Consider the following 12,007-nt stretch of genomic DNA (forward strand, 5'->3'; position numbering starts at 1 on the left):
TCGGGTAAAATGAACAATGATCAGTGCCATGACTGGAGGAATTATATTCCCAAACTGTCCTCCATGATTACATGGCTATATTAGGTCTGCTTTGCCTGGTGTGAACCAACCCTACACCTTTTAAATTAAATTTAAACTGCTGGAAACTGAATTTCCCTCTGGGATTTCATCCGATAGAGGTGATTTCTTTCACTACACCAATATATGAAAAGAAATAAAAACAATCTTTATTTATACTGTAACGTCCATTTACAATTTACAAAGTCTTTTTACATGATACATGTTCCATCTTTATAATATTTCATGGACTCCATCTGTTGTGTCATTGCCAGAACTTCATGGAATCCTGTGCTCAGTCCAGACATGTGCTGGAAGTAGGCCTCCTTCTCCACCTGAACAGACAAGTTATTCACGCCTGCGTCTTTCAATACTGCAGTCACCTGAAAACATAAAAATAGAGGTGAGGGAGGAGGGGAATAAAATAATTAGAAAACATACACCCCGCTAAGGACCCCATGGATACGGAACAGCGCTGCTCTAATACCTGCTGTATAATCCTCTGCTCTACCACATCTGACATTAGTTGGAGGTGGATTGTCCCTGCAATAACACTGGCAGAATGTCTCCAGAAATGAGGGTCTCGGTATGAAAGGACCCCTTCGATTTTCTGAATCTGGAAAAAAACAATAAATAATTAAAAATTAAGAAGCAGTTCTTACAAACATAATGCAAACACCACACACAAAAGGAACAAAATTCTTCTTATTTCATTGTACATTTATGTAAAAAATATCAAACCTTTTCTAAAGCCATGTTCAGATCCTTCTCGTTTTCAGGAGGTGTTCTCAAAAGAAGAACTTCACAGGCATCTTTGAGCAGCGGGATGACGCTTAGAAAGATCAACGTGGCAATGAACATTGAACAAATAGGGTCTGCTATGTACCATTTAAACTGATCAATCAGTACTGTAGATATGATGACCCCAACACTTCCAAGTGTATCAGCAAGGACATGAAGGAAAACACCTTAGTGAAAGAGAAAAACAAATGTCAATTATTAAAATGTTTCATAGTATTCAACGCTAGAAGGCACAATTATCAGAAACCAAGGAGGCACCTCTCATATTGGCGTTCATGCCTCCACCCCCAGACCCGTGGGAATGGCCATGCCCATGAGAATGTCCATGGCTGCTGTGGCTATGCCCATGGCCTCCATGTCCGTGCTCCCCGTGTCCATGCCCATGTCCATGCCCATGGTGAGAGTGTCCGTGGTCATGTCCCGAGCAGCTGCTTTTGGAGGACCCGTGTGAATGAGCGTGGCTAAAGGCACAAATGCCAACCAGGTTGACAATGAGGCCACCAATTGAGACAGACTGTGAAGAGAAAAATTTAATTACTGAAATTAGTCTTGCACATAGGTTCCTTCTCACCTAGTTAATTGTAGTTTACAGTACTGCTCAATTTTCAGTGAAGCTGGATATTCACCGTCAACATTTCTGTGTTGATGTCTGGTGTGTCTATGAGTCTGGCAATGGCTTCCACGAACACAAAGAAAGCAATAACCATCAAGAAGAGGCCGTTGATAAAGCCGGAGAGAATTTCAACTCGGCCATACCTGAAACAAAGAAAAACAGAGAAATTAGAATGCACTTCTGAACAGGATGGACGTAAGATAAAGTTGCAGAACTAAATGGAAGCATCATGAGTGAGGGCATACCCATAAGAGTAGATCCTGGTAGCCTTCCAGCGGGTCATGAGAGCAGCGAAGAGTCCCAACACCAGAGCTGAGCAGTCAAAGAGCATGTGAAAGCCATCAGAGATCAGGCCGAGGCTGTTGGTCCAGACGCCATAGAAGAGCTCCACAAATGTGAAGGCCTGCAACACAGACCACAACGGTTCTTAAAATACTACATGTCTTGATTACTAATCTAAAACACTACTAGAATAGGGAGATTGGTAAAATGTAGTTTCTTTAGATGAAAAGTGGAGAGTATGTGCAGTCGAAAGTGAATATTTCCACAAGTAAAGGCATGTACCTCTCTGGAGCATGTTTATCTATAATTAAGTTGAAGAGGGGAAAAAAGCAGAATCTGCCAGAGCATAACCAGTTTGAATGTTTTTACTTATAAGCTAAGGTGAAGATGTGAGAACATGAATGCAACCAACCACACAGAGCACAATCATTCATCTGGGTCATGTCTGAGCAACAGCCCTCACCAGGTTCAGGCACAGGAAGTAGAAGATCTGGCGCGAGTCGTACTCCTCCAAGATCTGTTTGAGGGAGTCCTTGATGAATCTGGGGAGGGACTGCGACGTGTGCTGCAGAGCATCGCCCATGAAGTTGTACAGAGGGGTTCCTTCAGGGGAGTAGCCCACCAAAGTTCCCTTCTGTCCCTTCTTTGATGGAGAAGACAAAATACTGTCCGCTGCAGAGTGAGAGATTGCATTAAAACAAATTCTACAATTTCTAAGAATTAACCAACCAACCAACCCAACTTCAAAAATGCAACATCCAAACCAGACCATACCAGGTGCATAGAGGCTTTTGTTATGCTAAGCTACATTATCTAAATAATCTAGAATTTGAAATTCTAGTTATGGTCTCCTCCTGTGTGCAATATTACTGAATATTCCAAAGTCAAACAAAAAAGTAACTTAATTGTTTTTTTTTTTTTAAATGTATGAAAGGTGCTGCAATGTAGGTAATGTAATGTCACTCACACAGGATGAAGAAGACTGCGCTAACCAACACACCCCCAGACAGCACATGCTCAGTGCTGCCCTGCTGGGCTGGCTTGCTCATGGCGCGTAGTTGGTCCGTCAACGGGTGTGTCCAGAAGTTAGCCAGCAAAGGGCCACTTAAGAAGAGGAAGATGGAGCCATAGCGGGCGCAGCGAGGAGCATCTATCTTGCTGATACAAATGGACTCCACGTAGAAATCCAAGATCATTATAGAGAAAATGATCATAGCAAAAGGCAAAGTGAGTGCGGACCACGACTCCACCTTGCTCTGGAAGAAAAGATGAAGGACAAGAAGAACAAGAATTCACATATGATGTCTTGCTCAGATCACAGACCTTGCAATACTGGCAAAACTACAAAATGTACAATTTTGGATTTTGAAATCAACCCTGCATATGACAAAAAATTTATGCAATCTAAGTGAATTAAAGCTTTTATATTGGGTTTTAGTGATTACCTAATACTATATTTCTTTCAAATGTTTGAAATAATCTTTACATCCAATCACTGAGCAACTGCTGTGCTTTGCACGATTTCAAGCCATGACTGTCGGTGTAGTTACTTTTTTAGGGGAGGGTTGGGAAATAAAAGTGACATTTTTTTTTATAATAGGGGACTATGCATTTACTCACCTCTGTGGTGGCAGACAGCACTACGACCCACGGGAGCAGGACAACAGAGGAAACTAAGTTAGAGAGTGCATAGAGGCGCTTTGCTCCTCCAATTTCCACTGAGAGCTTGCGGGAAGCGGTGTTGAAGCCCACTTTGAGACAAAGGGCAAGAACCAGCAAGACCACCCCACCCTGCAAATACAGATAGTCCGCCATAACAGTTATGCAAGACCGTATGCATTTAAAAATAATGTGTAGATGGTTTACTGGATAAACACTGTCGAGGACAAGACACTGACCTTGTGATCCGCCACTCCTAAAAATGCAATTCCAGTATAAAGTGCATGCGTTAAAGCACTGTCATGATGTCCTTCAGCTACAAGCATGGGAGTTAAGAGTATTTTCAGTATTAATTAAACAACAACAATTAAACCGTGTTGGCATAGGTGTGGCTGGGAATGTTGGCCATGGTTCTGTATTCATGTTATTTTAAATCTGCCATGCTGAAGGATACGATGCTCAGCCATCTTTGCCATGAGGTCATCATTATCAAAGAGCAAGAGACAGATCACCGCAATGATGAAGAAAGCAGCACCTCGGGTCTAGTGGCGTGAAGGGAAGAGAAAGAAATTTCTCTTTAAAGCTAAAATATAATTTGGCTGTATTACACATCCTTGAGTAATCTTACCTTGGCAGGTCCTCCTCCTGAACCAGTGAACAGCACACCAAGCAGCGAAATCACCACGATGTCGCTGTGCTCAAATAGTAACAGTGTCCTGCAGAAACGACCATACGCACCTTCAGTAAAAAATGAACGCACATTTACTAAATGCACTATATCAAAACTCCAACCATGATTACCTCAGAGGTCCGCAGAGTGTTAGACCAAAGAATCCCAAAAGAGAAATAATACAGCTCACCACGGCATGCTTCAAAATTCTGATCCACTGAGAAGAAAAGAGAGACCAAAATAAGATTAATCACAAATTAAGTACCCCCTATCAACACAACACTCATTAGTGTGCCTCAGAGCCTGAGATTCAAAATAATATGCGTATGGTCGGGGCAGTGGTGGCCTAGCGGTTAAGGAAGCGGCCCCGTAATCAGAATGCTGGTTTGAATCCCGATTTGCCAAGGTGCCACACTGAGGTGCCACTGAGCAAAGCACCGTCCCCACACACTGGCTGCCCACTGCTCACTCAGGGTGATGGGTTAAATGCAGAGGACAAATTTCACTGTGTGCACCGTGTGCTGTGCTGCTGTGTATCACATGTGACAATCACTTCACTTCACTGAGAGTCTGTATGTCACAGAGAGGGAAATAACGAAGCACAAGTGACATTATCTTTAATCACTGAGATTAAATCTGGGATCACTGGTAAGGAAGCGGACCCGTAATCGGAAGGTTGCCGTTTCAAATACCGAACCGCCAAGGTGCCACTAAGCACCAAGGTGAAGGTTAAAAGCAGGGGACACATTTCGTTGTGTGCACCATGTACTGTGATGCAGTGTTTCACAATGACAATCACTTCACTTTTCAATTGTATGAACACACACAGGGTTCCAATGACTTTTCTCCATAACTTTATATGTCTATTTGGTATTCCATACCTTTTCAAATTCCATGAGTTTTCCCAGCGTTTTTAATGACCGCAGGATCCCTGGCTTTATAACTGAGGTCATGAGAAATATAGCGTCTGTCTTTTCACATGCTCTGTGCATCCCTTGTTCACGCGGAACTCGTCTATCGGCAATGGCTTCTGGTGTGGTGGATATTGAGCGCTTACCTGTCTTTTGGAGACGCTTTTCCCGGAAGAAAACGGCTTCTGGAAGAAAAGCAACACCCCCGTGCACCTGTAAAGGACAGGAGGGGTCGGTGACCGACCGAGGACACAAGTTGGGCGCACCGATCGGATCTCATGGCCACTCACCCGAGTTTCAGGACGAAGAGGAACTGCACTATGTGCACCACCTTCAGAATGTCGTACGCCTGAAAAACCCCGAGCGCCTTCAGCAGCTTCGTGACCCAGAGCAGCACGATGTACCTGGTTAAGCTGGGAGAGGAGAAGCGAACAGGCCGACATCAACACAAGAGAGTCCCGTTTTGTAAGTAACGCGTTGGCCGACAGCTTACCCGGCACTTGGTATATCGACCCGGCCGAGCTTCCCACTGGAAATGACATTACTGTCGTACTTGTCGTCCATCTTGAGGCACCTGAGCGGTCCGGTAATCTCTCGCGTCAGAGCTGCATCCTGCCAGCCGTTTAGCTGCCTCGGGCTGCTGGGAACGACTTGTCGACGGCGACCCGGGCCGAGCTACATCAGCTGGTCCCCCGTTCGGACCTCTCGTTAGTTCTGCCCTTCATTTACGGCGGACACGGTCGCTCGGGTGCAAGGGGAACGCGGCGACTCCAGAAGGCGGTCAGTCGCTCCGCCGCCAGCTACGAGTTGTCGCCATTCTACTTCCGGGAGAAAGCGCCACTGGGAGGGACTTCCTGGAGTCAATCCCAGATCTGTAAACCGCACGCACCGTGACACTCGCCCTGCCGGCCTAACGCCTTGGTTTATGTATCTACATTATGTGCGCGAATGTCCACGTAGACGACAGGGCGTCGCAGAGGTTGTACGTACGCGTACGCGACGACGCAGATTACGTCACGGAGCCACGTGACTTTGCTGTAAACGTCATTAAAATGCGGAAGGACACGTGCTGTAGTTTTGTATCGACACGTCTGCAGTTTTTTGTATCGTGTAGCACGGACATGAAACGGACATAAATACGACGCTTGTACATATTCATGTCCTCGCTGAAGAAACGCGCACCTGCGTAACCCGCGCAGTCTGCCTGCTTATGCCTGTTGTGCTGCATGTTCGTGATGCAGTGGTGGCCTAGTGGTTAAGGAAGCGGCCCCGTAATCAGAAGGTCGCTGGTTCGAATCCCGATCTGCTAAGTACCACTGAGGTGCCACTGAGCAAAGCACCGTCCCCACACACTGCTCCCCGGGCGCCTGTCATGGCTGCCCACTGCTCACTGGTGATGGGTTAAATGCAGAGGACAACTTTCACTGTGTGCACTGTGCTGCTGTGTATCACGTGTGACAATCACTTTCATTAATTGCTACTCAGATATTTGAGAATTTGGTCGACTTAAAACATCTTATGCATTGATGTAGAAACATGAAGGTTTTCACATAAAAGACACAGCAACATTGTGATGCTTTACTGGATTTAAAGAAAAAAATTAATTAATTAATCAAGCGCATACCTTGTCCTCATCCTATATTCATTAATACACTGTTGTCATGGTGGCCTAGTCACTCATGACAGTGCCACCTCTATAACCTGTAATAATATATTTAGTTTCAAATCATATAAAACACTGGAAGTCAACCCCCCCCTCATAATGTTATACTCTGCATGACCTAGAGTCGAGCACCCTTGCTGGGGCTACATTTACATCATTTTGCAAGGCAATAGTGAATCTGCAACAAATGATCAAAATCCTAATGCGTAGTCAACAAGAATCACTAGATGGCAGTGCCAGACTGCTTTACACATCATGGGGTGTATTTCCCCAGAGAAGAATCCTCAGCTGGATTGTTAGACTTGCATCTTGTTGTATCTCTTATTTATGTCTCAGGCCATGACTGTACATAGCTATATAAAACCGCTATCTTTGTAATGCTAGTAACGCACAAGTTCACATGTGTAAAGAATTTGGAAAGAATGTCAGTCGCGCTGCGTTTAGCATGACTGGTGCTTTTGTCCGGCCTCCTAATGCATTTTAACGGCAGAATGATCACTGTGTCATGTCAGGTATGTTATCAGGATCGACGTGGCTTGTAGACTGTGGTTCACCACAGTTGGTAGTTTTAGCTTAATGACGGGACCAAGAAGCAAGAACAAGAGAAAAATCTTAGTCAGTTGGCCAGCAGTAACTGGGCTGTGGCTGTAGATCACGATCACATACTTTGCACAGCAGGTGGAACGACGTGGCTGAAAGGCTCATTATTCATGCATCACACCAACAGGCGATGTGCCCGACAGGCTTGTCAGGACATGATGCCAAGTCAGTGAGGAGAATGGATAAAGTGCAGAGGAGAGCAAGATATGCGAAAGCCTGAAGTTTTCTCAGTGCCATCGACTCTTTTTTTTTTTTTTTTTTTTTTTTTTGCTTAGTCAGCTAACAGATTCGAGCAAACTGTGAAGGAAAGGGTAAAGGTCTTTTGGAGATTAATTGGGGCCTGTGAAGGGAACAGAAGAGCACTGCAATGTATAAAAACGGTTTGCTCTCTGTAGCAAAGTCAACCCGCACCAGCCTACGGAGCCTTGCAGTCACCGGTTACTCAGACACCAGAGCAAATGTCCGTTTAAATGCTTTTACATGTCTGAGTTTGCCGTTAACATTCACCTTAAATTATTTGTAGGAGAATTAAAGGGCTGTGGCCCCAGCATAGCTTGAGCTGCTTTAAGGTGACCCTTTGCAGCTGCGTGACCCTGTGCACAGAGCCTCTTTGACGGGCAGCACTGCGTCTGCGCCACGATCAGGCGCGGCGCTCTGCTCTGACCTGATTCCTGTCGTCCTCTGAGGGCTGCAGCACTCCCACGGCCTTAATCTGGGCCTTTCAGACAGGACAGCCAGATTTACCCCCGCGGAGAGACTAGGGGGAGACAGAAAGAAGATTGAAATTGGACACTCACACTTCCCCCCCATCGTGCACGTCAGCGGCAAGACCATCAAGTGTTTGTGTTTTAATCAAGTCGCCGTCCGCTTTGTATCCCTTCAAGTGTTCCGTAACTTGATCAGCCCCACTGGCCGTGATGGAAAGATAGCTTTTGTGAGATAAAGAGCAGAGATACGCTCTGTTGTAGCCGGAGGACGTGTGCATGCTGAGAGATACAGTCTTTTCCCAGCTTACCTTAAACAGGTTGTTCTTTCCTTCAATCTGTGGAAGGCATGTAGAACATGCTAGAACCGATAAAAAGCGAGATGAAGGCCGGCAGATTGGTTTTTGTTCAGTGTCATGGATCACCACTAGGAATTTAATTTAACTTCACATTCTTATTCACAAGATGCTGATGAGGTGGTGACATTGTCAACAAATTCTTACCATCATCTGATGAGTATCATTTAAAGATCGTCATTTTAGCCGACACCAGCTGGTCACACACAACCCTTTGTTTTCCTGTAAACAGTAAAATGGTGTAAAACCTGTACAAATTCTGTCAATGATCTGAGTTTCCTCAGCATGGCGGTGAACGGAAAATCTCCTTTTGTTTTGCTGATTTCAGCTTTGACAAGGTTACAAGGACATTTGTGTCATACTGTAGAAGTGTGTGTGTGTGTGTGTGTGTGTGTATATGTGTCTTTCTATAATGGAAAGGCATCCTTGTGATTCTGCAGCAGCAGAAATCTTTTGAAAATTTTGTTGACCCCATCCGTGAGAGCTATGAGAGCCCCAGAAATGCATCACATTCTCTGTTTAGAACATTCAACAGTAACATAAAATTATGAATGAAATCGGTCGTGCTGAATGTACCAATGTTAACCGGTGTGGATTCACTGGTTGCATCCCAGCTTTAGTGCTTTGGTTGGTCTGTCACTGTTGGCAGTTTGTGATAGAAAAACAGGACGCTGTTTTCAGTTGGTAAATTTTAAAAGAATAAAGATCTTTTATTTCATAGGAATCAGGCAAATGAGGGAACAAACTCATGACCTGGTTCGAACTGGACAGAAAGAATAACAATTAGATCTGTTAACAATTCTAACAATTAGAATGAACACATTAATCTCTATTGTTAATTTTAAGAATTTAGCATAAATAATTATCCACAATAAACCTTCATTCCAAATTGTGCAATTAATCAGTTACATTTTAATAGATTGAAATACGTTTTTGTGTTACAATTGTACGTTAGATTTCCGTGATCATGTGAAGAGTGCGTGATCAATAATGAAATAATAAAATCAAAAAACCTTGCCCAAGCAAGTTTGCTCTGATCAAGTTTTGCTGCATTTCAGTCAAATGAAACACTTTCATCATTTGTCAGTACACTTGTTGAAAGAAACTTGTCTGAACTTTGAAAGAAGCTTGGGTCATTGGGAGTGCCACCTTGCTGTTCATTTGCCATTCTTCTGTTTTTCCTGAGAAAGCATTTTAATCAAAGAGGTGCTTTTATATTTGAACTGGCTTCCTTTTAGGTTCATGGTCACTAGAATCACACAGATTTAAAGACCTGACCTTAAAAATCCTGACTTGTCAACAGCTGCAATTCAGCAGTTCTAAGAAATATCGTTTTCAGCAGAAAACAGGGCATGACTTCAATTTCTCAGTTTTGTCTGCTAAAGAAAAGTTTTCTCTATTCATGATTTAAGCAAGAAATATCTGTGTGTATCTGATCATATGAGGGAACATGTATGCTATATGCGGTTGTGTACATTCTTCTTTCCGGTTTATTACAGCATGTTCTACATTCATCTTTCCGGTTTATTACAGCAAAAGTATGAAACCGCTGTAAGTGTCCTCATGAGCGGAACCTTGCATTTCAAAGCAATTTCACCCTGAACTAGCACTTAGGGGAATTTTATACAATTGAGCCGCCAATAGAAATGTCTGAAAAACCCACAGAGGGACTAGAACCTACAATAGTCCCTCAGTCTCTTTTCTATGAGCACATGATTAACTGCAAATACAGAGCCTTTGTATTAAGGTAATTTGAACATTACACATTCAAGCTGCTTTCAGCTGCAGAACTGATATGCATGAGGTATGCACTAGGAGATTGTGGAGATGGGTCTGATTAGTGCATTTAAGCCCTGGCTGATCTGCCGATAAGCGGAGAGGCTCCGAGATAAAAATGCTGCAAACTGCTTTAAAACCAAGTCCCCAAGTATGACATCACGGGGGCTCTCTTGCTGATTAGGCCATTTGTGTCGAATGGCCCGATAATTCGGTGGAGGTCACCATGTCAGAGGCTTGTGTTTGCAATCACATTAAGTGATTGAGTTCTTACACCAACATGCATATGTACAGTAAACACTGGACCAGATTTTCATCATTGACTAATGAAAACGCCCTAGACTGAATTGACCTGCGCTAATTGTGAATACACACGTTCAGTGGAAGCAGATGAAAATGTTACCTATTTCCTCAGAGGACCTGACTGCCACTCGCGGTGGGACTAATTGCAGATGATAAACGGGCGTGATTGATAATGTGACACTGGTCGTGCACACGCTGTGCACTCATTATCTGAAAGGCAGGTTTGATGTTTCCCTCACACAGTCTTCATGGTGTCCCTGAAGATTTATGCCACTTCTCATTTAGCTAATTGCGGAAGGTTTGGCAAAATATATGGATTCTGCTGCTATTGTTTTCCATTGACAAGGAGAACGTTAAGTGCAGTTGCCTGGTGAACACATACAGGACATAAAAAAGATTTAATTTGTGTGAGAACCTCCGCAAGATTGTTTTCATGTTAAAAAGACATGGTCCCACACTACATGCATGCAAATGAGCATATGAAAGCTCTGTGGTTTCCATCAGCTGCCTTCTTCCTTTGTTCAATAAAACCAGGTTGCGATAAAATATCAGAGGCATTTGTGATGTTTTTACATAATGGAATTGAATACAATCTCACATTTGATGTGTGTGAACTGTCGAAATCACCTCAGACATGTTATACCTGGAGCCAGGGTCTGTTCAGTATGGACGACAGTAAGTGTCAGGTAAGCCTGCTCTTTGGGTAGGCCCTCTTCTTTTTGTAGGTTTTTTTTCCAGCCTTTCAAAGTCTAATCACACACATTTCTGGCAGAAAACCAAACTTTATCTGATACAAGCATAGGGAGAATAAAACATTTTAGTTGGAAAGACCTGCAGGAATGCAGCTAGCCAGCAGGGGCACTAGACTTTAAGAGTATTGGGTTTTTGCACTGTTCATTTTCATCCAGTTGTAGATAGATGCAAGCCATCAACTTAGACCTTTACCTTGGTTTCACTGGTCTGATCAGCAGTTTAGTTAAACTTTGGTTATAGCTGGACTTGGCCATGTAATCTGACTGCTGTCGTTGTGCCAGTATGCAAGTTCTGGTGGCAACATCAGTATAGTATGTGATATGTTTAAAGTTGATTTGAAACGTTTGTTTTGTGGTTGATCTACAGGTTAGTCCAGAAACCTGAATGCACACTGTCCCTTTGCACGTATGACTGGCCACCGCTGCCTTACGGTGTGCAAACGTTAAAATAAGCAAAGAGGTTAAAAGTGAGTGCATTCTTGCCTTGCCGCTTTAGCTGCTGTGACATAACCAGGCTGCAGCCTGAGAAATTGGGATTAGAGCTCACTGAGAGCCCGGGTTTATTTTGGGGTCTTGATGGATAAAAGGGGATTAGTGACACAATGAATCCCTGCGGGCAGGTCCTCCAGGGCTCTGCTGGCTCAGTTCACATTTTCCTGATCTCCATCTGTGTTATGACTGCTAAACTTAGCCGCCAGATATCGTGCCATGGTTCTATCTGCCCCGCCTTGCCTTGATCTCCCATTCTCCCTTTCATGATGAGAGAACTTTTGCAAAGAACTTATGTAAAGAGACTTGTCCTGATAAAGCATCAGAAATGGAAAGCTCAACCCACATGCTGCACCAGAGAGTTAAACTGA

At 43.8% G+C, this 12,007-nt stretch overlaps 1 protein-coding gene across 1 annotated transcript; it reads right to left on the minus strand.

Moving 5' to 3' along the window:
- Window positions 1-203: 203 nt before the first annotated feature.
- slc30a5 (solute carrier family 30 member 5) lies at window positions 204-6,075 on the minus strand. Its single transcript, XM_028973266.1, has 16 exons — window positions 5,487-6,075; window positions 5,284-5,406; window positions 5,140-5,206; window positions 4,214-4,299; window positions 4,041-4,128; window positions 3,867-3,954; window positions 3,652-3,728; window positions 3,374-3,544; window positions 2,721-3,009; window positions 2,217-2,425; window positions 1,717-1,874; window positions 1,485-1,614; window positions 1,117-1,372; window positions 799-1,025; window positions 545-673; window positions 204-440 (listed from the first exon to the last, which is right to left on the minus strand). The coding sequence occupies exons 1-16, from the start codon at window positions 5,555-5,557 to the stop codon at window positions 270-272; spliced, it is 2,340 nt and encodes a 779-aa protein (XP_028829099.1). The 5' UTR covers window positions 5,558-6,075; the 3' UTR covers window positions 204-269.
- Window positions 6,076-12,007: the final 5,932 nt, after the last annotated feature.

Source organism: Denticeps clupeoides, chromosome 3 (assembly GCF_900700375.1).
Source record: "Denticeps clupeoides chromosome 3, fDenClu1.1, whole genome shotgun sequence".
Lineage (NCBI taxonomy): Eukaryota > Metazoa > Chordata > Actinopteri > Clupeiformes > Denticipitidae > Denticeps > Denticeps clupeoides.